The sequence below is a fragment of the Patagioenas fasciata genome, chromosome 10 (genome assembly GCF_037038585.1).
Source record: "Patagioenas fasciata isolate bPatFas1 chromosome 10, bPatFas1.hap1, whole genome shotgun sequence".
Classification (NCBI taxonomy): domain Eukaryota; kingdom Metazoa; phylum Chordata; class Aves; order Columbiformes; family Columbidae; genus Patagioenas; species Patagioenas fasciata.
The window spans coordinates 15,908,674-15,936,355 of NC_092529.1; the positions used below are offsets into that span (position 1 = coordinate 15,908,674).

The 27,682-nt window shown below is 40.0% G+C and overlaps 1 protein-coding gene across 1 annotated transcript; it reads right to left on the reverse strand.

Annotated features, from left to right (window-relative positions):
• Positions 1–2,914: 2,914 nt before the first annotated feature.
• GXYLT2 (glucoside xylosyltransferase 2) lies at positions 2,915–27,450 on the reverse strand. The gene is made up of 7 exons (XM_065845608.2): positions 27,203–27,450; positions 19,397–19,586; positions 19,060–19,191; positions 12,283–12,534; positions 11,164–11,287; positions 7,916–8,088; positions 2,915–7,260 (listed from the first exon to the last, which is right to left on the reverse strand). Exons 1-7 carry the CDS (start codon positions 27,418–27,420, stop codon positions 7,078–7,080), a joined length of 1,272 nt encoding a protein of 423 aa, XP_065701680.1. The 5' UTR covers positions 27,421–27,450; the 3' UTR covers positions 2,915–7,077.
• Between the last annotated feature and the right edge of the window lie 232 nt (positions 27,451–27,682).

Here is a 27,682-nt window from a genome sequence, read left to right on the forward strand (position 1 = left end):
GATGTTGATTAAAATTACGGAAGGCGTAGGAGCAGCAGATACTTTTGCTTTCAATAACAAAGCGTAGATTAGGTATATAGAGATCCCTGACCTAACCTGACTTAGAGTAATTTCATTCACTGATGTGTGACAGCAATTTATAAGGTATTTCAACTCAGTTTGAACCAAAATTGATTAGTGTGCTTTGAAAGAATGTGTAGCAATGCAATACAATACCAAGGAGCAATTCAATAGAATACCAAGTGAGATGCAGCAGAATCCAAATAGGGAAAACAAGAAGAAAATGAGAACAATTCTGTGTTTTGAGACCCACTTAGATCTTCAGAAAATATTGTACATTGATACAAAGGATTTACAAAAGGCGGTTAAGGTGTTTGGTTTTTAGTTTATAGCTACAGAGGCTCAAGTATGACACAATATAACAACACTAAAAATTGGGTGTCTCCAAACCATTTCAGAATGGAAAAGTTTTCTGGTTTTGTTTTTTTTTTTTGGTGTTTTTTTTTTGTTTTTTTTTTTTTTTTTTTGTTTTTTGTTTTGTTTTGTTTTGTTTTTTATTTTCTTTAAAGTACATCATAGCCAGTTCGAGACCAATTATGTCCCTGCTCTGAGAAAATGACTAACAATCTTTAATAGGCTTTTAATAGACCTGGAAGACTTGGGGGCATCAAAAGATCAGAATAGCTCACGTGTGGTGCCTTAAATCCGGAAAAGCCTGAAAACAGAAAAATAAAAATGGTATGTTTGGGAGCTGGGTTTAATTTTGAAAGAGTACTCTCAGTCAGATTTATAAAAAGGAAGAGTTATGTACTAACCATTCTAGGCTTTAACTTGGTTGGTCACTGAGCCCTACACTGACACATATCAAGTCCTCACGCATTTTCTCATATTAATCTGAGAGCCCACAGCAAACCAGCACCAGTGCAGTTTTCTTTCCAAGCTACTTTCTCACACCTTTCTCCCAGTATATCCCTGGGAGAGAAAGCTTCTTGTAGGCTGCTCTACAAACTACAAGATTGTTCAGATTAAAACCAGACTTGTTTTTTTGCCTGGAGCATCGGGTGTGAGGAAGCCAGTATTCAAACCAAGTTGCCCTTCAGAAGTGCCAAGCAGAAGAGGAAGATCATTTTTAAAGGTGTGTACCCTGAGAAGGCACCAGCTTGGCACAGCTGTAACCACCACCACAGGGAATTAACCTCTTGCAGGATTTGGGAAAGAGGGCCATGTCATTTCAGCAGCACTATTTCAGCATGACCGAAGTTTTTTAGTTCTAAGATGCTGTTACACATTTTTGGACTACACTGTAGTTTTCACAAAATAACATAAGCGATTATGGTGCATTTATAGAAATGTGAAAGTCAAAACATTTTACCTCAAAATAAAACATTAACAAAGTGCTTTGTTAATCTTAAATGCTGACTCTCATTTTGGTGTTGTCTGAATTTTCATTTTCATTTCAAAGGAAGTGTTGACAGTTTGTTTTTTATTCCAATCCAGAATGAAAGCAAAATTTCCAAATATTGCTATTTCTATTGAAGCACAAATAGCAATCCCTCATCTCATGCCAATGATGGCTCTTCAGGAGTCTGTAGTCTGTGCGTATCCCAGTGCGGACACACGTGTCTCAAGAGCACAGAGGGGAGATGTTCCAGCCTGTGTGGGGGACACCTCGTGTCCCCGTGTTATCCCATCTCTAGGTGGGGACTCAGTGACTATTTACTAGCATCATATTTGCTGATATCTGAGGGAGAGGAGCAAAACACTATCTGAAAGTTGGCTCCTTCGTGGTTACAGGTATCCAATTCTTAGTAGCCTTGTCTTGAAAAAGTGGGAAGGAAACTATTTGAAATTAAGTGATGAACAGTTTGTGTTAAAGCTGATCGAATGTCAAGATTTATCCTGGTATTGAAGTCTCACATATTTTTAAGTTAGCCGTGCTTTATTCCCAGCTCCAAATGTTACAGAACACACAGAGACGTTCTCTGCTAGGATCATATTTAAGAGGACGAATGTAGAGTCATAGCTGAGCTCCATTTAGACTCAGGCTCTACAAGAACGCAATGAGGATGTCTCCTGGCTGACAATGTGCAGTGAGGGCAGGGGAGAGACCACACCAGCACCCAGGTCCCTCAGCTGTGGGTAACTGAGCACCAAGGCCTTGCTTCAGTGCTCGTTTGTTCAGTTTGATTATGGAACATGTAACCAAGCACCACACAACCACATACTTCCCAGGCCAGGGACGAAGCAGCGCTGCACAGAGCGCTGTTGTTGTACAGCTGCCTGTACCTTTTCTCATGAATAGCAATGGGAGTTTTATTCTTGACTTCAAAGGGAGCATGACGGAGCCCAACATACCATACAGTTGAGCAAGTTGGGCAAGTGAGAAAACAATTTCATCACCAGGCAGACAACTGGTTTGGCTGACTAGACAGCTCACAAAATTCTGTCACACGGAAATGTCGCAGCAAAACCAAGGACATCGCAACAGTGACCATACAAGAGTGTCAAAGAAATAAAATTACGTATAGGAAGAACGGAAGGGAAATGATGCTAAATGACCAGATACTCTAAGGAGCCAAAGATAACGGAGAAACAGTAAAAAGTAAGAAGAAAAGGTAAAACCTCAGTTTCCTTAGAGACCAAGTCACTGTGACACAACTGGAGTTGCAGGATGACCCATTAGCACTTTGAAGTTAAATATATGTATTTGTCTCTTTAATAACATACCCAATCTAGTACTTTTTCACTACAATAAGATTAAAATTGTAAAAGAGGAACATTTTAATCTGCTTTGATACAGGCATACCCTGTACATGTACACTGTAAAATCACTAATCCTAAACTCCATCCCAACCGGACCCAGTATACACACACAAAATCTGGCATTTAAAAGAAAACTATCAACATGCAGAGCTTGCTTAAAACTTCATTTATTTGTAATGTAAGCCAAAGGATCTTAACACAGAAATGCACTGCTAGGCCTCCTTGGGAGCTATAAACAATTGGTGCACTTGTCAAAAAAAAAAAAATACACAAGCAATTAAATGACAGAGAAAAGGTACAGAATTCTTGACACATGCGCTCTTGTTGTGTACACACACACACAGACACACAAACACACAGAGCAGTTTCCAGTTTCCACCTGTAAGTGAAATGACAGCAAAGCTCTCTAAGCCCACTTTGTACTATGCAGGCAAATGGCCTAGAAAAACTCGGAGGTTATATAAGTGATGCAACCAAACGCTTCCTGCTCTGGCAGTTCTGTGTTGTTCAACACGCACTGGTCGCCTGACGCTTTCTTAAATGGCTTTGGGCTAAAAGGAGGTGCTCAGCAGCTCTTAATGTAAAGCCCCCATTTATCTTCAGCAAGTTCAAGTATAAGATAGCAAATTTAAAACCTGAATATTTGACACTGATACAGCATGGCCCTGGTCACATGCTTAACTTTATGCACTGCATATCAGCCTACCGACTACACAGGCAAAATTCAGAGTATCAAACATTTGCTGGGCTAGGGCTTCTGTTCAAATAACCCAGGTGCAGGCCTTTGTTTTCTTTCTCAGCGTGAAAGGTGATTCTTTTCCTTTGTTATCAACACATTCCGTGTGCTGGAGTTTCTCTTCAATTAAAGAAAACTATTTTTCTTTCCCCCCCGCCATGTTATGATGACACTGCTCAAGGTGTTACATTAGCAAAGGTGTTTTGCTTACATTATACCATTGGAAATAGCTAAAATACATGAGAGGAAGGGGAAATGAGGATATAAGGTCTATATAAGTATTTACACATCCTGGTTTTAAAATAAATGTAGGCTAATTAACAAGGAATTAGCCACAAGTATGAAATAAGAAATGAATGAAACCTGGTTTCTAAACACGATTAATATAAGAACCAACTACTGTTAAAACCAAAATACAACATGGTTTTGGAAACTGTAATAAAATATAAATTAATAGTTCTAACAACAAAAACAATCAAAGCTACATAATTGTTTTAAAATGCTTTGGAGAGCTCAAATTATAGCTTTTTTTTTCTTAGAAAAAGCACAGTGGGGGAACCCCCCCCATTCTTCCTGCAAGTTGATATTACATTAACAAAAGTCTTCATGTTAAAGCATAAACTTCATATATTTTAATAGCTGTTAAGAACAGAACACAGTTCTTTCTAAACATAATGTAGCACCTCCTGTAAACATGAAAAGCACTGTTTTAATCTCTAATCATTTCATATGCAGTAATGCCTTTGTTTTGTAATGAATTCCATTCCTTCATTTTAATGTGCCCGTAGTTGCAGGGTTCTGCTGAATCACAGCTTACGCAATCACAGCCTCCCAAACTTCAGAGCCTGAGCACCAGTGCTGCAACTGCCTGAGCAACAAGACTTTTGCTCTGCAACTTTCTGTGGCTTGTAGGCACCAGAGAAATGAGGAATTCGGAGTAGCCAGCATGAGTCGTCTGTCCTCATCGGACTTACGGTCAGCTTTACCCTAATACTTGGAAATAAGGATCAAAAAGCAAGCTAATAGTTTTTAAAAGTTCTCAGTATTGCTAGCCTAAAAGGTTTAACCTGTCATTAGTTAGGCTTATATTATCTCAAACTGTTTAAAACAGCCTGCTGAATTTTTCCTTTCTTTGCCCTCTGGTTCTGAAGACCTCAAGGTCCATTTGAGTTACATTTTCAAACATTCCTCTGTAGCTAGAAATGTACTCTTCTTTTTAAGTGGCAACTAAATCTTCAGTTAAAACATAAAGTACTAAGGCAAGTAGCAAGAGACAGTAACTTCTACACTTACGTTTAAATGCCTTTCTGGGTCTCAATAGGAAATTCCAGGCTTTCAATCAAAATAGATGCAGAGCTGCCCCTGCCCTTTGTGTGTTGATTAACACTTACACGGCAAAGGCTGCAAGACAACAGATCTGAGTCAGAAACACACACAAACTGCTGACTAGAATTTGCAGCACACAGAGGTGCAAACAGCAGAAGTTTCTGTTTGTCTGTCTTGCCTGTGAGAACCAGTACAGAGCCGCAGTGAAATTGGTTGGACCAAGCCTGCCTGCCTCTTATCACAAGCCTCTAACCTGACACCTCCGCTCCCCAGATGACTCCATAGCGATACTGTTTGCCATGCTGGCTCATTCGCACACCACACTTACAGACATGTCACAGACCTTTTCACACTCCAGCGTTTGGCAAAAAGTTTGCCGGCACTTCAGTCCTGTGCACAGCCTGTCTATCTGGCAGCCTGAGGTGCCAGCAAGGCCTGCGTTTTCCCTCCTTTCATGAGCTGCCACACAAGGAGAGAGGAATGTGCAAACTAAAAGGACTTTCTCTTGAAGATTGTTTTTCTTATCAGTCCTGACTGAATAAGGTAGAAATCCCCAAAACTGCAATTCTTCAGAAATCCGACTTTATAACTTAGGAACATATCCTTTCCCGCATCCACATGCCCCACATATTTATCTGTAATAAATGTGTGTTACATGTACAAGATACACAACCTGTATCAGTTTTCCTTTCATTAGAGCAAAGCTTCACGTATTTCACCCTCCTCACCTCTCTCCTACTTTGCCTATTAGATATAGAAGTTCCAAGTAATGGCTATTTTTTTTTTTTCTGAACAGACTTGAAAAGTGAGATCATTTTCTCTGCTGTTTTCTTAAACACTCACCTACACACACCCCTCAGGGATTACATTTAGAAAATGCCCTCTGGGAGTCTGCTCTTGTATTGCTGCTCTTTAAGAGAGTCCTCACTTTGAGTTTCCCAGCACCTTTCAGCTACTGCAAATTTTAATTAGCTCTTGTTTGTGCATGTTGTAAGACGATCATCACACTTTCAAAATCTGAACTAAATGAAGTATTTTAAATAAACATCAAAGCCACCTTGTATCCTTATTCACTTTGGGTCTATTCATTATGACCTTAGCATAAAGCACTTTACTTCCAGGAACAAAAGCACCAAGCAGAAATATATTTGTATGCCCCAGGTTTCTGGCGAAGCGGGACAGGGTGCGTCCGAGGCAGCATTCTCAGCCTCCCAATGCAGGGATGGAAGAATAGCTTGTGGTGGCATTGCATTGGTACTGTGCAGTAAATAGCAATTAAAGAAGAAAACAGATCAATAGTACCTGGTTTTGTACTCTTCATTCACAATATTCTTGGACTGTGCCTAATGTAATTGTTATGACCCAGGTAAGGAATACATTCTTAAAAGCATAAGGCAGTGGAGGGGAAGCCCTTGGCTGTACTCCACGCAAGAAAGGATTCGCTGTCTGTTCTCCGTTAGCTGTGCAGGTGCCACAGCCTCCACCGCACCCCCCTCCCATTCCTTGTACTCTTATTGATGCACTGTTCTCTTATTTATGCTGTAATTATTTTCCTTCTAATTCCTTCATGAGAAGCCCTCACAAAACCACTGAAGAGCAGAAGGATAAAATGACAATCACTAGGCACACAGTGCTGTAAAATACAAAGTAAATAGGCACTTCTATTCCCCTCATCGAGTAAGAGAACTCATAGGTACTACATGTGAAGAATAGCAGGTAATATTCCTTCAAACAGAATGCAATTTTAAGAAAATACTTTCCTCTCGCTATAGTAAATTTTCACTCATTGTATCACAGAGTGATCATTTCTGTAATTTGGCATTCTTACGACAGTCAAGAATATTTGCCCTATCACTTCAAGAGTTATATTCCCTATGTGTCACATAGCTCAAATTGTGAATTCTTTGTCAAGCCAAAGATCAGCAAAAGCTTTTGCTCAACCTTAAAAAAAGTTACCACGAATACAGCTGTATTTAAACAAATAATCAGATGGAACTCGTCAAATAAAAGTGAGAATCGATCATGAGTGTTGCAACCAAGAATAAATGTAGGAAGAGAACAAAAGAACAGTTTAGGTAGACTTCTAGGTAAACTTCCTCTGTTTTTGTAATTTCATGGTTTATCAGGAAATTGGATAAGGAAAATATTTTAATTCTGAGTTTCAGTAAAGGAGTTCATTCATACTCTTCATTTATATGTTTCATGAGATGGGGTGCAAGAATTAGAAACTCTGCATAAAAATATAGCTACATTTAGTATCTGTGGTTAGCCCCCAAGTAGACAATGACACGATTTTCATACACCTTCTTCATAGTTTTCTCAATTTGCTTCAAAAATACTTGTGGAATTCTCCCACATAAAGTGTGCACTGTATCCAGAAACTTCGACTGCAGAGGGTAGTACAAAGACTGGAAGAGATTGTCTTCAAATGGAAACTAAAGAAAAGAAAAAAGAATTATTGGTTTTCACTAGTTACAAAATGGCATTTTAGAAATTTCTGTAAGACAACACCTTACACAGGTAGGCAATGAGTTGTCCTTCACCTTCCCAGGTTGTCATCAGAGCCTATCAACTGGAACCACTGGTATTTCTAGAGTCTGTATTTAAAGGAGATCTACTAACATAGGAATACTATAATAAAACATGTATTTTAGAGAGTGGAGTTGTAAATATATTACATTTGAAGTGGAAATATGGAGCTGGGTCTGCAAGCTTCTGCCTTCCCTGTGCACAGAGGCTCTCAGTGCTCAGGGAGGACGAACTTTCATTAGGCCTTTGTTGCCTAGTGCTGCAGTACCAGCAGGAAGAGCAAACACTTCTTTTCCCACACCTCCAGTATTACAAAAAAGCAATTTATCAGCCTTTTTGATTAGAAGTTTACTATGATATGAACGAGGATCACTTAAATCATCTCAAATATACAGATGCAATAGCACAGGAGAGGCCAAAGCAACCTTGATGTCTGATGTGTGTACACAAAGCACAACTATGCTCAGCCTGATCACCCGGAACACCAATCTGAGTCACCCAGATAAAGCAGTGATCTGCACTGAAATAAAAGCACTGCCTCTATCGAGATAAAAGACTTACATCACGTATCACTTCATAGAGTGTCTTGAATGTAGGCTGTTTGTCATCATGGTAGACACCTCTGTTTCCATGGAGAATAGAGACACCTTCTTCTTCTGCACCTTTACAGTTGCTCCCATACATACAGTGATCAGGACGGTAGTTCCACTGACACGGAAACACATAAAGACACTCTGCCAATGTCAGGGGAGACAGGGGGAAAGAAATAAAAGGACACGTCAAACAAGAGTTCCAACAAATTAAACCATGTTTCTGTAAAGCAGCTGGGACAGATGATCAGAAAAAAAAAAAAAAAAAAAAATCAGTAACTTCTTTTACAAATATCCCAAGCAGCAGCTAGACTTAAAACCTTCCTTTCCTCAGAGGATGACTGTACAAACCTCAGCACTGTTAGACCTGAACTAACAGAAAGCAAGTGCAACACAAAGACCAAGTGCAAACATAAACCAAGAGCAGTTTACAAAGGTGAAAGTGACAGAATCAAACCCAGGCAGCACCATCCAGGGTCCTCTGCCTTACAGTTACAGAAATTGTTAAGGAAGCACACACTGCAGTGAGGGTTATGCAAAATCATGAGTCCTCCTGGAGATGGCATGGTAAAGCTTGCAAAGTATATCCAGTGTTTGCTGCTGAAGCTTTCATTGAGGCTATAACAATTTGTTATACTGAGATACAGCAGAGAACAAGAGGTAGGGTGTTTTATGCACAATCCTTCTAAGAGTTGTCATACCTTAATTTCACAGGTCCAGGTTATTTAAAGATGAGCCTAACTCCTCAACAGAGCTTGTAACCTCCTTTCTCATACTGACTTTTTTTCAACTTTCTCTATGCACCCACAGTATTTGCAATAGGCTTACAATAAATCATGCCAGTCCCTGTGAACTTCTTGCTTCAGAAATGGAGTCCAATGATCATGATCACTCTACCAGCAAGGCATGTCAGAGGCACTGAAGACTGAATTCCTCACTTGGCTTTTTTTAGCTTACCAGGAAGTCTGCAGCTGGTCCTGTGTGGCTCTTGAAGAAGTAGGAGAAAAAGTTTCTGAAACATTTCTTCCCTCAAGCCCTCTCTAGTAGGAGACTCCTCAAGAAAGGGTAAATTTTAAGTGGTTTCCACTCAGTCTGACCTATCACACATTCAGAATTGCTCCCCAGTGCCGCTGAAAGCACAGGAAGAGCTGTAAGTCCTGATCCAAACCCATTTCAGTTAACGGGGTTCCTTTCATTAACCCTGAGCAGATGTTTGCAAGTACAGCTCATCAACAGGTCACTATGTGGAGAGGATGGCACCAGGTGCTTACTAGTTTTCCTACATGTTACTTGAGTATTCTTGATCTTCTCACTGTGATGCTTTTCTGAATTTTTTTGCTTTCACAGCTGGACTCAAACTCCAGCTGTTCTGTGAGCCTTCAAATTCATTAATCATCAGAACACTCTTCAGAGATGGGAAAAGGAGCAACTTTTCAGGCCCAAATTAACACAGTTGTGTGGATTTATAAGCCAATGCACTGCATCTATAAAGCGCCACTTGCAGCTGCCTCAGGAAAGTCTAGTTTTCTACTTTAGTTGTATCCAGTTCTTTTGTTTTCTTTTCTTGTGCAGTCTGATGTTATGTAATTTGTAAAAAAATATTTACCAGTTACAAGAGAAAGACAGACTACGGTGCAGAAAAAAGTCCCAACATGTGGATTTGATAGAAAATGCTCTCATTACAAAATTAAAATATTTTTGCAATAATTGTTTTTTTCCTCCATGCTGAAGTTAGCAGCTTGAGTTTGACTTCATGACTGATGTGGCTTCATCTTATTCTTCCTTCAGTAGACTCTATTCCCATAACATTAATTTATTTTTGAAAATTAATTTATTATTTCATAATGAAGATGTCTTCCATATTATTTTTCCCCAGGACTGAGGGTAATAGATGGTGTACCAGAGACATTGATGTTTGACATGTGTCTGCAGTAAACAGATGTTAGCTTATTGCTTTGCTTTGCTCGCTCCTTTTATTTGCCTGGATTTGGGTATATCCAATTACCTACCTTATGACTCCTTGGAGGAAAAGAAAAGGGAACAGAATAAATAAAGATAAATCCAAACTTATTCTGTTCTTAAGATCACTTGAGGGAATACAAGGCCACATAGGAAACAAGGAGAGGCAAATAAAAACGGATACTCAGCATACTCAGAGGCATGAAATAAGGTTCTCAGCTTATTTGGGAAGCATGTACTATGCTACAGTTTTGAAATCCTGGCATCTCTCAGACATTACAGTGTTTGGAAATGCCTGAAGGCATTTCTGTGTGATCAATGTGAAACACTTGGAAGAAGCTGAATTTGCAGAAACTGTCTCAGCACTTGTGGACAAAGTCACACCCTTTTAAAATAAAGATGCCTACACTTGCCAGTTCCTTGGAAATACACACTCATGAGAATGCAACTCCAATTCAAGAGGAAACAAAGGACAAACCAAAAATGTTACAAGTTGTGACAGGCAGGAATCAGATATGACATTTTCCTGGGCTGACAAGTACGTCCATATTGGTCACACACTGGAACAGGTGGGTGTTGCCATCTGTTCTCTGACAACAAGGTTTTGAGAGGCTTGAAGTCTTCCATAGCTCCTCCACAGTCCCAGGGCCGGGAGAATATAGAAGAGTACAAAATGCACAAATCTAAGCAGCAGAATATGGACAACACTGCGTTGATGCCTGCTGAGCCTGGATCATTCAGCTGAGAGGCTGGAAGCACCTTTCTTAAAAAGTAACTTAGTGAAGGAGGGCAACAGTTTTAGACAAGATATTCCAATGGCTGTGTCCATTTTCTGTTATATTAGCATTTGCATAAATATCAGAATTCAGCTGAATTTCCAAAAAATAGAGCATAGCTTTGAAGAAAGTTGGGCAATTTCACATTCAGATAAACATCTGAAACAAATATTTTTCAGCTAGGCCCTGGTCCAGTGATGCTGTTCAGTACATACAGAACTTGAACTTAATTCCTGCATTTGATCATTAATGTTATACTTCCTTATTTTCTCAGAATCTCCAGAAAACACAGGTACATATTCAGTGGAACCAAGTCCAAGCCCCACTACCTGCACCACTTTCAGAAGTATTTTCATAGGCTGTAAATCCCAAGTACACTTCCACATTAACTTAATGCCAGAGTACATTATGCAGTTTGTTAATTTTTCTAGTTCAAGAAATTGTCTTAATACAGATAATCATGACTCCAAGAATCATTACTTACCTGGATTAAAGTAAAAAATTATATTTAGTAAATCCTGGTCTCCCCATGTAATGTAGTTTTTGTACTTTTGGTATAATGGGTATAACATTTCCTCCCAAGTCAAACCACTTGGTATGATGCTGTTCTGTGGGGCAGAAAACGAAAAGCAATGGGTTAATATTGTGAACAGTGATGTGATATATGACTCAGAGTGTGGCACCCACATATTTGTTAGTCTGCTAAGCCGTGTCAGATACCCAGATGAAAAATGAAGAACCACCAGGATGTTGGACCTGGATAAGGCTGGAACAGCAGAGCTGACCATGCCCTTGTTTATCTAAACAGGAAAGCCAGGTCTCCTGGGTCCATCTCTCATGTCAGCTCCTGCTATTCAGAATCTTTCTATTCTGAACAACAGGAGGGAGAAAAAGTGGAAAAATGCAAAAATGCAGGGACAAGGTGAAAACTGTGGTATAAAAGTGAGGAAAATTGCAGACTAAAAATTACCGTCCTTTCCCTGGGAATCTTAACAATATTAAGAGCAAGGGCTTTTTCTTTACTTGAGCTGTTCCTATAATGGTAGAGGAAATCCCTCGCCTTCACTGAGAAACAAAACCACTCAGGGCAAATAAAGTTTTTAAAGAGATGAGAGAATTCATGCTCAGCAAAACAAACAGATTTTACAAGTCAGGTCTTTCACAAAAGAGGGGAAGAAAAAACGTGGCCTTCTCATTTATATCAATTCATGGAATCACTTGATCTGCAGCAGGATACAAAAAATTACTAATTTCTCTGGATATTTGCATAAAGTTTCCCAATTTTAAAAACAATACAGTGGCTGCTCTGAAGATCCTTGAGTTTATTCTTTCATGTACTCTTCAAGGGAAAATGAAATGTTGACGCTGTTTTTACTACTGCTAACAGACTGCTCCATCTGCAAGTTCTCAGTGCTCCAGCCTTTTCGGGACGTTTCATTTGTTTTAACAAAAATTTTCACTATGATTGCTTTTAGTATCCCAATATACATTCTATATCTTCACAATTCCTTATATTACAAACTTCATATGATTTTACAAAGTTTTACGAGATGTGAAAAATGCACAAATCACTAGTTTCTGCAACAGCTGTTTTTCTTCTCACCTTGAACTGAGTGTTGCGTATCCGCGTTAAATTCATTAGCATCACTCCAGAATTGACTCCAGTTGTCCCATAATAAGGGTGACGCGCAAATCGACTATACCAGCCAATCTTTGGGATTTCATGTTCTGGGGCCATAGCTGCTAGCTGTGTTGAGTTGAACTCTTTAAGGATGTGCCAGATGTCATCGATGGGCCTCAGGAAAAGAACGTCGGTGTCCACATAAAGGAGAGAGTCCACATCCTTTAAAATGACCTTTTATGTTTGCATAGAGAGGAGAGGAAGAGATGAAAAAGAAACCAAATAAAAAACAAAAGGAAGATTATTGGCAAAAGGTACTTTTATTTTAAATGGGTAGCTTGAAAGAGGTTATTGATTTATCAGCTAAATGTAATTACACACAGGAACAACAGTTATCAGGTTATTGGCTTGCTGCTTTGTTTGTTTGTTTGTTTTAAACTGCACAGCAAAACAGCTACCAGACCACAGAAGTCAGATTCTGACCTGCAAAGAAACAGTAATCCACTAGGCTCTCAAAAAACCTGCAAGACCTATTTTGTATCAATTCAGAACTATAATGCAAATAGTATCTATTTACATAGCTTTGTTACTTCTTTTAAAGAGCTGCAAGTGGTATTGTTATACAAAAAAAGTAACCATTTGTAGAAAACGTGCAATTTTTGCACATTGTATAGCAAGGATTATGAAAGGATTACTATTGAAAATTATATAATATACAGTATCTTATGAATCTGCTACTCTGTGTGTGGAAGACGCTTCCACAATCAGTCACAACAGCTAATCTGGATCCTGAACCTGCAGCTGGGTTGGCTAGCACATACCTTATGAATCATATACCTTCGTCCACAGACAGACAGGGTAAGCTAATGTAACAGAAAACTTTTCATCTCCATTTGGTATCATGTTCCATATGCCTTTCTAATGACTGTTTTTCTTATTACAAGCTTGTGCTCCTAGAAGACTCACACTCAGTATTATTATATATTTATATTTCACAGTAAGAAAACCCTAACCATCACAAATGTGTGTGCATCCTCCTGAAGAACAAAATTTGCCTAGTAAACAGAATTGTCGTATTAAAACTTATCAGGTCAGATTCTCTGTTATCAGACTCTGTATCAGGAATAACCACAGTAGCATTATTCAAGTCAGAAGGCTGTAAACTGTAAATTAGATTCAGGATATTTAATCTGTTCTTGTTGACAACATTCCCCCTTGTGGCTGCACAAATCCTTACATGCTCATTCACTTATTTTAGTGAGGCAAATTATATAGTGCTTCAACAGCCTAAGAAAACTCTGCTGTTTGCATCAGCTATATATAAGGTTGTTTGTTAAGTAATCAATATTCTTAGCTAAAGCTGACCAGTAGTTCCAAGTGCATTTTTGTTGCTCTTGTTCATTATTTGCTAAAACTTTCCAAATATTCCTGAAGGACTGAAATTTTCTTACTGTGGTCTCAGCCAAAAGCCCTATTTCTCTCTCTTTCTTTGAAAAGGTAATCCAAAAGGCTATTGATTTTCACCATGTTTTGGAACAGAACAACCACCCTGTCATCCAAATGAAATTATACTAATGACAAACGCTCCTATTTATGCAAGTAATTCAATAAATTCTGCTAAAGAAATCAGATTTTACATACATTGCAATGTATTGTGACTGAAGATTGCTTGTGAAAGAGAGAGATCTTTAAGATTTTGAACAAGTATGGGGAAAAAATTACCTTTAAGCAGGCTCAAGAGGCATCCACTAAGATGCCAAATCTGTGAGTATGGACTTAAATTAAATTTTTCACCTGACTGAACACTGGGATTCAGACTGACATTTAGCCAAATTTAACAAATCCGTGACCTGTATGTCTGACATGATAACTACATGTTACCCTACATAATAGGACAAGCAGGAGAAGGCAAGTGTCTCTACATTTTAAACAGAAGCTATGCTTATAGGATATTCTATGGAATTAAGTCCAACACAATCCAGATAATTCTGCTGGATGGAAGGTTGTAGCAGTACCCCATTTTTCCATGAAAAATACAAAACAGTATATAAGGGTATCAACATATGAGTGACACAAGTAGTTCAATAACACAGTAAGAGCTCAGAGGCAAATATTTGTAAATGTTATGTATCCTGGAGGCCAATACTAAAAAGAAAAAACAAAACAAAACAAAACAAAAAGAAAAAAAAAAGAAAAAATATAGCTACTTTAAGAGTAAATCAATGGAAGACAGACAGTTGAAAAGAAGAAAGGCTTTTTCATCTTAAGGATATCCTGGATATTGTATATTATTCTGTAGCACCTGAAAGTCCTAATTCATAGGGATGTATATAAAATCAAAATATATTAAAAATAGAAACCACCCCAAAAAGCTATTAGAATTTGCCTGCCACAGCAAACTGTATACTATGTGAGATTTTTTCTAAGGGTGCCCTGCTAAAAAGACAAGTTCAGGCATTTTACAGCAGAGGGCTAAGGCAGAAGTTTAATGGGTGCATATAGACACTCCTCCCAAGCATCAATGACAGCGTGGGCAGTGCTTCTTCCAGCATAATTACTATTCTTTCAGCAACCATAAACATCCACATAAATTTAAAACTGTGCAAGTCAGTGGACTGAAATAATTTTCCCATATACAAATGGATGCAAGCAGATATTTCAGTTCTTTGTGAAATGGGTGCCTACCAGCACTGGACCCCGCGCTTTCCACCTTGTATTCCTCCACTTGGGATTCACACAGTCTCGTTTCTGGTGTGTCAAAAGGTTCTTCCCTCCCCTGTGCCCAAGGTGTTGCCCTGCTGTGACACCCGGCAGGCTAAAAACAAAAGCTGTGCTCCTTCCTTAAAGCCCTTCACGCTTTTTCACGTGTGAAGTGTTAGGACTTATTTAAAACCTACACGCGTCAGTTTGAATTGATCACATCCCCTTCTGGCTGTGCACTTAACTTAGAGGAATTCAATTTCAGAAATGGTGGCTGTAAGAGTTCCTTGCATACCTCTTGTGATTTCAATGGAGTTACACTGGGGATAAACTTCATTTAAATAACTGCAGCCTTCCCAACGTCCCGTAGCTTTTGGGTAGCTCTGTTTCCAAAGTAAACAGAGATTTAAAAAAAAAAAAAAAAAATTAGGTTTTACACAGCCCTTAAAACAATATTTAGCTTTTACTTATTCAAAAGCATACAAGATGGGATGCTGTATTTTTGGCTGTGCTCATTTTCCATCTCAGAAGCAGCTGAGTAACACATGGTGACCCTGTGAGACAAGAGACCTTCCTCCAGCTCGCTCTGCCTGAACCAGACACTGCATGGTGAGGGCGGACCAGAGGAACAGGACTGCAGCTTAAACATGACACACATCTGACCTGGAGCATAAGCAACACAAGTCTGTGCCTGGTAGCCTGAGGTCAGGCTTGCTACCACAAACCATGTAGACATACCTGACACACTCTGATTTTTGAAATGAATGGTGAGGAATATGGCTTGACTGTGCTTGTCTTCCTCCTCGCTCAACAGGTACTTAACAGCTTAAAAGAAGTGTGATTTTTTTTTTTTTTTTTTTTTTGCAGCTATATAGAGTATTCTTAGTAAATCTGTCAAAAAGTTCTGCTCAAAACTGGCTATATTTAGCCTGACACTTGACTTAAAACCTCAATTATCTGTAGTTTGATTTCACAACTTCTGTCTCCATAGGTTCTCTCTGTGTTAGCAAGGTTGGCAAGTAATACCACGCTACTGTGTGAACACACTGGTGTATTGTGAAGCTGTGCAGCCTAATGGTTTGCAATGGCTAGCAAGGCAGTTTATCAGAGCTTTATTCAAAATCAGGGACAAATCACAAATCCTTATACTAAGGTAGGAGTACCATGAAGCTGAGTTACTAAATTTAATTGTAGTATGCAATTAACTCAAGTTTGAACAGAGATGGAGACTTTTGTCTAGGTAATGTCCTGGCATCTATTCCCAGTGCTGCTGCTGATCCACTGGTGTGGACACTTGAGTGTACTCAAGAGGACAGCTATAATACAGAGATATTGCTAATCTACCTCAGAAGCTCTTATGTAGATTAAGTGTTTTCAGAAGGATTCTAAATTTTAGTTACTGTTGGAGCTAAAATAATCCAAAAATCCCTTAAGCATTTCAAGGTACTTTAACTGATTGTTTAGGTAGCTCCAAAGCAGCAATACAGAAAGAGCTGCAAGCCAGCTCTGTAGTACACGCCATTCGTGGGACCAGAAGACAGTTTTTCACCTGGTGTCTTAACATCCACGTTAGTATTACAAAACAGTTTCAAGTGATTGCTGAGATCATTACCCTCCTAGTTTATTTTTAAAGTTTCATTTTGTGTTCCTGTTAAGATCTGCATCTTCCTCATTCTGTCTTTACAAATCCCATTGATGGTTTTATGGTAGTAGACTGCAGCGAGAGATTTAGACTTGTGAGATTACATGGAGGGTCAATCTGCTTTCCCTGCATATATGTGACAAGTGTGATCAGATGTCACAGAACGCTTCCACTAAATGCAGGATGCAGCATGATCTTCCTCAATATTTTAGCAACTCAAGTAGATTCAACAAGTTGGGAATGAGTACCTCAACCCATCAACTGGGACAAAAGAGTTCATTACTACAAGCTGCAGGATCACACCCCAGAGCTCTAGTTTTATCAGTGATTAAAACCATTGAAAGATTCTTATGCAATTTTCCCTTAACACATTCCTCATACCCTCCTCTCCACTTTCACACGCCTGCTGGGGCTGCAGAAGAGAGATTTCTGTGTCAGGAGAGGCACTTGTGAATCAAAGACTCACATTCCACTCAGGCTTAGCATTATCAGGAGCAAGACGATTTGCACAACTGAGAGCTAAACAGCTGATAAACGCAACTCCTGCTCTCTGGGGTCCTCCCTAAATCCAGTCACATTTTATGCTGCTGCAGAGGAATATGGTTAGTATGGGGAAAGATTAAAAAAAAAAGGGTACTGACATTCCGCTGGTGCTTATTAAAAAAAGTCAAAATAGTTCTCTAAACAATAACACTAGAAACACTCTGCTCCTGCTGTGTGCAGACTGGATTTCTACAGCATTGTCTCGTTAAAATGACATATCAGAACCTAGTTATCAAGCACCAAAAAAAAAAATGGTGGCCAGAATTACCCAGAAACAGCCCAAGATTCTGTCAGCCTGTGAACTTCAATACCAAAGTCCAATTGGACACTTGCCAACTCAGCTATTGCTACAACTTGTTTTCTTTACTATATTCGCATCAACTTAGTGTCAGATACAACTACTCTTGGACAACCCCTCCTATTCAAAGCTATAAACCCCATTCTGTAACTGCCTCAAGATAAAAAAAAAAAACATTTACAGTTCAGGCTGCCTCCTAGTTTTGCTAAGGCAACAAGCAACACTCTAATATTCCTTACAAGAAGTTACTGGAGCATTTCGGCAACATGTGAGTGACAAAAAAGGAACCAAAAAAGCACTGCCCAGCCTAAAGGAATAAGCATGAATATGGAACCCTTTTCTGTCACCAGAAGGGTGATGACAAATAAATGTGAAATTGTTTCTGTGATCAGAGTCTACTAAAATGACAAAGATAGCAAAGAAATAACAACAAAGCATTGTGTTTACCCAGTGAAAATAGCCCTATTTGAGTACAACCTTACAAACAATCTGTGTTGAACAAGCTAACACTCGGGGATTATTTTACAGGTGATATAAATATTTACTCAGGGAAGAGAGAACCCCTGCTGAAGCTGGAGTTACTTTCAACCCATCTGGCCTTTGTGCATATGATAGTCTACCCCTAAACGCCAGATAAGTAGAACTGCTGACAGCGCATATTTTCTCACATATGTATTCATAGTTCACGTATCTGGACATGCAGCTGTCTCCTGATTGTTTCCATCTGAGAAAGTAAAGATTTCTTTGTGTGCCCCCCCCCAGTTTCTCATAAGACAGCAATGAAGAGATCTGGATCATGTGAATACCATGTCACTTTATTGGAGTCACCCCAATCAACAGCAATGCGTAAGATATTTTTGATAGATGTTCTCAATTCCACAGAAGTTGCTTTATGCAAAAGTTCCTTCGATTTCTGATATTTCTACACATGCAAAATTGTTATCGACACCTTCCTTCTCTCCAGCAACCTTAAATATTTTCCAAGTTTGTGACAGTAAGTATTATGCAGTAAAGAATACAAATTTATATACAGACAAACCTGAAGATCCCAGGATATACAGGGCTCTTGCATGAAACCTCATTTTAGGCACCACATTGGAATTATTACCTTAAGGGCAAATCTGAGAGTCTTGGAAAAAGAAATAAAACTCAATGAAAATGGATTGCTGAAAGCATCAGTCTAAGGGCTAACATATGGAAAGGGAGATAGTGGGTGAAGAGGATATGATGACTGCACGCTGAAAAGAATGTTATTTATGGAAGGCATACAGCATCTACCCTGAAAGCATCTGCCCCGAAAAAGCTCTTGCACTGAGTATGAAGAGTCCGAGAGGCTAACGGAGCTACAGACAAACAAGAAACACACATCCTTTGTTAGCAGGACAAAAAGCAAGGCTGGATTTCTGGTTTGGGTGTTTTGTGGATTTTTTTTTTTAAGTGGCTAAAGCACAGACTAAAATATCTTTAAGCAGATGTTTCAGCCTGAAAATGGTTTTAATGTTACACCAGCAAAGCTTCCTTTCTGTGGAATTAACTTTTTCCTGAAGCAATCTACTCAGAAATCCAGGTGCCTTACCGGAAGAAAAAGGCGCTGGGCTGCACATGGTTTGAATAACTTTTTCCATTCCTGAGCATTTCCTACTGAGAAGGTTATTGGGTAAATGTTGTATTCAAACTTCTTTGTATATGAGGAAGGCCATTCTTTTAACTGAAAGACATGGGAGGAAGAATTAGACACTATGTGTTATATAGTTGCTTTTTTTTTTAAATATGCATGCATAAGGAATTTAGAAACCATGTACAGTAAAAAAAAAGTGCTTAGCTGCTACTTGTTGATGTCAATGTAATTTTTCTGAGATTTGTGATTTATAACTAACTCATTTATTTATTTACCAAATGACAAAGAAACTCACCTTCTTCTCAAATTCAGGTTTAAGGGAATCTTCAGCAAAAATGTGAAAACAGAGCCTCCTGTTACTAAAGAGAACTGCTGATTTCAGCATGATTAGTGTCTCTTCCAGCCGGTCCCCACATGCCACAACTGCCAGATGCATGCATTGCAAAGATGGAGGCTCTTTTGAATGTTTCTGCTCTCCAGGCTTCCTGAAAATTCATAAACAGGCACATAAATAACACTGAGGTAAACATGAAGAGAATCCCACATTAACAGATATCAGGGTTTTTTCTTCTCCTTCATTTTGTAAAGGATCAGGAGGGGTTTTTTTTTCTGATTACATATCCACAGAACATGCAAGCAGCATGCCAATTTTTGACAACGGTACAAATCAACAGTGTTACAATTACAACACAAAGAAATATGCTATTTTCAGATTTCTTTCTGACTATTCCTAAGTCTCTGGATTTGCTGGAATCAGTGCAGTACATACACAGATAAAACTACTGCAATAGCACCTCAAACCAGACAACAACTTTCTCTGTGCAAATGATAGCTTTTTTTTCCCGTTTAGAGGTTATGAAGCCAGAAGGGACTTACTACGACCTAGCCAACTTTATAACACAATGCAGATCATAGAACTACATCCAGTAACTGCATTACCAGGCCCATAATGATTGGACTGGAAGATGACACCCATACTTTAAAAAAATCCACTCCATCCATATGTAAATTATTCTAGCAGTTAATTAATTTTGCTAAAAAATGCCTGCCTTAATCCTGGCCTGAAGGTACTGGCATAATTTCAAAGGACTGCTCTCCATTTCACGCAGTGGAACCCCTGAGATTTTGCTAAAACAGAGATTTTAAAAAACAAACACATATCCCAGATGAATGGGACTATATTCCACAAGCAGTCAAGGGCCAAACTATGGGTTTTTCACTCAGCACCAATCTGTGTAGGCTTAAAATAAACTTCAGCTAGACTATAGAGGAATCTGCATGTAAAAGGCACATAGAAGTTACCTGTTAGCCAGAAAAATCAGAGTTCTTTTGGGAAGTTGAAGACATTTTGAAAATGTGGCCTTTTGGTTCTGTTTGTCTCCCTGCATCAATATAGATGTAAAATCATGTCCTCTAGGAATATTTCTACCGTGTTGTATTCACATTCCAACATGGATTGTGTTTATACTCCATTAGATGGATGTGTGCTGACAAAGCAACTACATCACAAGTATCATAACCATTATAGGAGAGTTCAAAAGGCTAATCATACATCACCACCAGTTCTCGACATATCACTGAACAGAGGACATCAATCCCCACCTCTTCGCACCACACAAAATACATACATGCAATTAATCAGTAAAGTTAATATTGAAACAAAAGTTATAAATAAATGGGAAAAACAAGTTATCAGAGCTGTCATTATCCTTTTCGAGACATTAAAATGCTGCTCTATGTAACAGCAGTGTTCTGTGCTACAGAGTAATCCACTTCTGTGTCAAGGAATACCAGCCAATAGTACTTCACCAACTATACAAAGCAGCATGTTTTATTAAGGGTTTAAAGTCTTAAGCTTTAGTCTTAATTAAACCCCAATTTCACCAGTGCATAAATAATGGAATACTACATCTATGTGAAGTGGTATTTACTTTCCAACCTATTAGTGTAAAAACCACTGAATTATTGAAGTGAATAATTAGCTGCTCACACAGATCCCCTTTTCCCCACTGCTCCCTATCTCTTTAATGTTTCCTCTTAATTGAGTCTCTAAATCAAGCCATATGCAGGATGAGAGCTGCTTTGATATAGCTTGTGGCAATGGAATTCACTGGGAGAGGGACTAAACTCTGAGCTTTTATTGTAACATTTCAAAACCCAACACCAAAGCCCTAAGCTTTTCTTTGCAAATTTTAGCCACAGTGCAGCTCCCTTATGCAGCTATTTTGTGGTGAAAAATCCAGTATATTTAGACAAGCACTTCCAATGAACTGGCTCGGCAGAAGCAACCCATGATGAAAGCAGAATGCCCTGTAAGCCCACAGGAGCTCCAGATGAACAAGAGATGTCCCGCCTGCCAACACAAACACCCTCACAACCCCATGGAGCTGAGGAGAAAGCTGAGCCTTGGAGAAAAGGAATTATGAGTCACGAAGGTCTGGGCTGAAGGGCTTCAGGAGCCTGCAATGGCCTCGGCAGGAATAAAAATCCCCAAGAAAAGGAGCATAAGGTAGTATTTGAACGACTTCAGTAGCTGTCTGGGACACTGAGGGCAATAGTCAGTGATGAAAGTAGCAATGAGGTACAATAGAATGTTGGGACACAACATTTGGCATTTTTTAAGTACATAAGGAAACAAAGAGGACTGTGAAAATAAAGGTGAGCCAGAAAGGGAGATAGAAGTGTCACAGCAGGATGCATTTAATAGTAACTTTAGTTTAGCCTTTACAAAATTATTGTAAACCAGAAGGCTGAAAAGAGGCAGGTATAAAGGCAAACTGCTAGGAAGGCAAATGAGCAGATTACAGCAAGAACATCACAACTCCCCTCCTGTTTATACATACACGTACATACACTGCAAGGAAGAAGGGAAGGGACAGGGAAAAATAACATCTGGATGAAAGGATATTCCTTAAAGATTTGCAGGATACAGCCGATGTCTTCAAATCAAAACAGTTCCAGTGGGACCAACAGCATCTGGGATGTTTCTGCTTTATACAGAATAATAGCTAAACTGGCTTATCTGGATCCCCTCTTGAAGCTAAGAGGGGCCCCATCATGTGTTGTCAAGAGAGAAACTGGAGGTTAGAACTTCGCTCATACCAGTGAAGCAACTGCTTCATTTCTACCAGTGGTAGGTTAGGCTCGGCACCAGGAGCCTTTTTGTTCAAACAGACTCACTGCTTAATCAAAGACCTTTGTTAAGCTGAGGTTTCATATAAGGCACATATCGAATCCTGATTCAATACAGTATATGCCCTCTAATTGCAAATGTTTATCATGTAGCTCCAGCGGTTGATGCAAACATACTGGGAAGTTGAGAGTTTTCCAAAACACCACCTGCTCAGATGCTCCTGGGCCACACAACAAATGGAACAAACGAATGACAGGTACCTTTTTTAAAAGGATGGAGTATGTTAATACTATGGTAAATTGTACAAAGAATAAAATTTGTTACATAGAATAAAAAATAGCTGTCAAGAAGGAAAGAATATATTGCTGGGTTATCAGCCTAAAACATTAATAGGCTTTTGATGTAGAGAAGTACTCAGGTAGTAGTTGAAGGGTAAGTGAGCATCATTGACTCTATTTCAGTAAGTCAGGCCCTGCAAAGCTTTCAGTGAGTGAATAATTCTTTATGCTTTAGTTGTCCTACCTGTAAAATGGGAACAGCTGTTACAGTAATAATAATTACCTACGTCAAGAGATTTCCAAGCACATTAAAAAGCACATAGATCCATGGAGAACTACAATTATTATTAGCCAATTCTTCCTAACACTTACAAGCGCATGCATTCATTCATTTAAAGTCCAACTTCTTGGTTATGGATACAGTCTATAATTGGGTTTTATGACCTAAATTAAATGTTTAAATGCATCTAAAACAATTCAGTGACCTGGGCCTTAAAGTTTAATGTGTTTGACAAGAACAAGTGAAGAAATTATATACACAAAGTCTTTCTTGCCTTGATATCATTCTTCTAATTTCAGTACCTGAATGTAGCTTGTCAATACATTGCAAATATAACATTGTGTCAAACTCTTTGCTCTGTTCCCTGTTTTAGCCATCTGTTCAGAGAAAATTGCTGCTGCTCTCCCTTTCCTCCTCTTCTCCGACTATATTATTATCTGGGTTTAAAATCAAGCACTGTTGCCTAAGATTAAGCACTACAGAAAGCACCACAAAATACTAGCAGGATACATCCCTATGAAACAGCTGAAGACAGACTTCGTAAGACGTAGCACCATAAAATGTTCATAGCAAAGCCCTTCCAACAATACAAACCAACTCCTATCCAGTTGCCCAATGGTATTTTATTTACTGCATACATTTTTTTTCTGACAGGCATGGGTATTGACATTGCAGATGAAGCCTGAGTGCTCAAGCACAATAGTGTATGCTTCTAGGTCTTAAAGTTTAGGTTACATGCAATTTTCTTATTAGTCACAGCCAGAGTGTCTCAAACATAATTAACCCAAAACCTGTCTAAATCAATCCAGATCCATTCAAAATAATGCATTCCCATCTCATTACAGAGCCTGCTAATCCATTCAAGCCTCCAGATTTATTCCTGAAAGATAATGCATGCAGATTCTTACAAAATGCAGTATAGTTGTTAGTTTTTGAAACTTCTTCACATTATGATCTCATTTACTCTTGCAGCACAAACATGGTTAGGTTTAGGCAATGTATCAAAACTGGTGATTCACTCAATAGGCTCCTTTCCTGACAGTCAACACTGAGTCAATGTCCCAACTGTGGCTCCATTATGAAACACATTCTTTCACACTTGAAAATTTAAATTAGAAATCCTCTAAAGCTCTAAATGTTTTTAAATAAAGTTCTCTCACTTTACTGCAGTTGCACAAAACCAGCTGTAGTTGCTGACTATCAAAAAATTGTTGAAGTTTCAATCTCCTTCTGCCACTCAGAGAAGAGAATGAAAGAATGAAAAACATTCAAAACCAGAACGGATATTTGTATCTTCTTCTTTTATCAAGTGGGTTCTTGTTAGATGAGTATGAGGTACTTGGGCCTTTGGCATGTTATTATAGGCTATCAAACTCAAGCCAAACTTGTACATGTGTGCACACAGACTGCAAAAGAAGCAAAAACTATCTTGACAGGTTGCCATGTAAGAGATGTTTTGCTTTGGTAAAGTTATTTCCAGGCAACTAAATGTGCTGGCAAAAGTTCACTTCCTGAGCCTTGCCACACTGCTTTAACAGAAAGTGTGGTCACATCTGCCCTTCAAATGTAAAATAACTCTTTTGCTTTTTGATAGTTCGCACACATTGGTTTGGCACATATTCATAATTCTTCATATGAAAAAAATCTCACTGAAGGCATAGGACTTGCTACTTCCAAGGAGAAGGATCAGTAAGACCAGAATCAAAAAATCAGATTTCAAAGATAATCAGAAACTTAAATGCAATGATCATCTAGATTTGCCAAAATTAACTAATGACCAAAGCAGGGCACATGAACGTATTCACTAATGTTTGCTAGGTACCAGCCAGCTCATGATATGAGACTAAATTAAGCTTTTATCATGTATGATTACTTACATTAGAAGAAACCTCCACTTCTTAAAAGTTAAAAACTAACATGTATTATTACCATGTGACTACAGAAAGCGGTATTACAAATTCCCAGTTAAACTACAATTCACCTTGCCTGCAACATGCCTGATTCTTATAAAGTGAACGTACATCCTAGATAATGCCTTTTATTATTTCCAAGTTTGGCCCAAGAGCTGCATCCTTCTGACAAAACTACACACATCAACTTGGCAAAACTGAATTAAAACAACTTTTTACATTTGCATACACAAAACTTCACTAAGGTTATTTGAGTCAATCCTGCAGCCTACATATAAACACATATACCATGATCAGATCACAAGGTCTTACACAGTTGTAATCAGAATTATTTTATCCTGATGGAATCAGACCATATATGATCTCTCAGATCAAATTAAAAAACAAACAACAACAACTTCCTTTGCTATTAAGAAAAAAAAATCTTCCCTTGCTTATAAGGAGTAACTAAAATAATAATAATGTATGTTATAGGAATGCATAGGCAGTAACAATCCTAATTCAGCATGTTACATTGGATGTGCTTGCATAAGCAAACCCTATTAAATCAGTGGGAATACTCACTCCTGAAGTCAGTAACTAGTTAAATTGCTGCCTCTTTCTCCCACTCCAAATCCAAGCCCCCTGGAAACAGCCTCACACTGTTTTCAGTGTTTCTTGGATCAAAGTATCTAAGCAAAGCAGATCCCACCAACTGATGCCTTCACTGTGTGAGCGTGGATGTGATCCATTCCAGAACAGCAGCCACTGGCAGGTATTTTAGCCTTCCCAAAGCGGCAGGTATCTCCTTGACTTGGTGCACATTATGTCTACCTCCCTAAAAAAAAATTTGTATGGATATCCTCACTCAAATTTTACTTTGGTAGTCACTAACCCAACACAGAATCTTTCAGCAAGGGGCAGAACTGGAGCCACAGGATTGTGCTTCTCAGTTATCCAAACTCCTGCTGGTGCCAGTGGTGAAGGATCATGCCCAGCCAGTAGATGTGAGGGAAAAGAAAAACAATCCAACCCCACAAAAGAAAAAACAAACAAACCAACAAAAACCTACCCCAACCAAATCTGAAGAAAAGGCACGGTATAACTACAGCATTCCTCTCTTTTTTTATTGTGCTGCAGACCTTGTAAGAAGCATTTGAAAGTCAATAAATACTAGAAAAATTAGATAATGTCAAATTTCAGAACATGAAGATGTTCACTGAAAAGCTCATTGAAATGGAACAGTTGTTTACACTCTCTAGCAGTTTCATACTTTGTGGGCTCCTTCTGTCAGTGTTCTTGATTTCCATGATAATCGCAGAGATATGCCTTAAAGAAAAATGACTTCAGGAGGTACAGTTACTAGCGGAAATAATCCTGCTTTAATACGTGCATTTGAATTCTGTCCATGATCCATTCTCAGCCACAGTAAACACCTCTTGCATTCAGTAGGGTAACAATGCTTGTAAGAAACCAACTGCTTTAATAAGTTAAGAAATAAGAGCTCAAAAAACGGGAATAGCCTTTCATTCAGAAGATCTCTGTGGAATCATGAATCAAAGACACAAAGACATACCAAGTTAATTAGATATATGAGGTCACACTGACCATAATATAGTTGGAATGCAAAGGGGAAAACAGTCCTCCACCCACCGAAAGCACGCTGCCTGCATCTTTTGCTGAAGTAATTACAGTTTTTAAAAAATATTCTGCCTGTAAGGTGCTGCAAGAGGCAACACATGACTTCAAACTCTCTTTCAAAAGTTCTGCTAAATTAATTAACATATTAAAACCATTCAAAACAAAAAGCTCAACAACTTAAAATCCCTGGGATCTTCAAAGTTTGTAACTCCGTGGTACCACACAGAAACAGCTATCTGCCTTCCCTTTTCACTGCAGCTTTAATGAAAAATTCGCAGAAGTGCAGCTCCCGAGCGTGACAGCAGCTCCTCACAGCCTCGAGCCAGCGAGTACCACATTCCCCACGTCAGCCTTCAAAACAAGGCCAAAACTTACGGAAAAGCAGCTATTTCAGAGGCCACCCTCGCACAGGCACGCAGGGGAGGTATCGTCCCGCTTGGACGCAGGGACCAGAGGCAGAGATAACACCTCGACACATCTCTGGCAACCGCACTCCAAGTGAAAACATATAGGAAAAAGTTGATAACTTCTGTTCGCACAAGCGTTTCTAATCATCGGTCACCCGCAGAGCCGAGGGGGGGAGATCTGGGAAAGGGAAGCGCCCGACGTACCGGGCGGCAAAGAGACACCAGCGAGCGGCCACGGAAGAGAGGACCCAGGGGGCGGGAGGGCCCGGGCACGCGTGGGGCTGGGCACGGCTGACAGCAGGCGGGCTCCAGCGGGCGGGCTGGAGCTAGGCAGGAGGGGTCTGGCGGGCTCCCCGCCGAGGTCAGGACCGGGGAAAGTCGCGCGTGGGGCACCGGCCGGTCACGCGTGAGCCAGCCGAGCTCCCGCGTCCCGGCGCCAGTCGGGTGCGCGAAGGCTGAGCCGCTGCCGTTACCTGGCGCTGGCGAGTTTGCCCCCGGCCGGGCTCCTCCGCGGCGGGCTCCGGCTGAGCCGCGGCTGCCGGCGGGCGAGCGGCGCGGCGGGGCGGGCGGGCGCGGAGGGGGGTGCGGGCGGCGGGCGCGGGGGCGCGGCGGCGCTGCCCGCCAGCAGATAGAGCAGCAGCAGGCTGCCCAGGCACAGCAGAGCCGCCGCGACCTTGCAGGAGAGCCGCATGGCGCGGGGGGGTTCAGGGCGCGGGGCGCACCGCCCGCCCGCCCCTCAGCCCGCCCGTCACCGCCGCCGACATCGCCCGCGGCGCGGCCGGCGCGGGGACGTGGCCGCCGAGCCCCAGCCTGGCTCCCGGCAGCGGGGGCGGGGCGCGCCCTACCGTACTCTCTGGACTAGCCGCCCCGTCCTCTCCTCGGCCCCGCCGGAGGGGCCAGCCTGCACCGGCCTCTGCGGCACTCGCCCGGTGGCCACAGCACCTCTGGGAGGC

Bases quoted from the DNA above. Each gene is read 5' to 3' on its own strand.
- GXYLT2 (XM_065845608.2), bottom strand. From the start codon at position 27,420: ATGCGGCTCTCCTGCAAGGTCGCGGCGGCTCTGCTGTGCCTGGGCAGC. The intron at 12,535-19,059 runs GTAAGGCACCTG...CAAACATAAAAG, and splicing joins CCCAGCGCCTTTTTCTTCCG to GTCATTTTAAAGGATGTGGA. The intron at 11,288-12,282 runs GTGAGAAGAAAA...TCTGCCCCACAG, and splicing joins TACGCAACACTCAGTTCAAG to AACAGCATCATACCAAGTGG.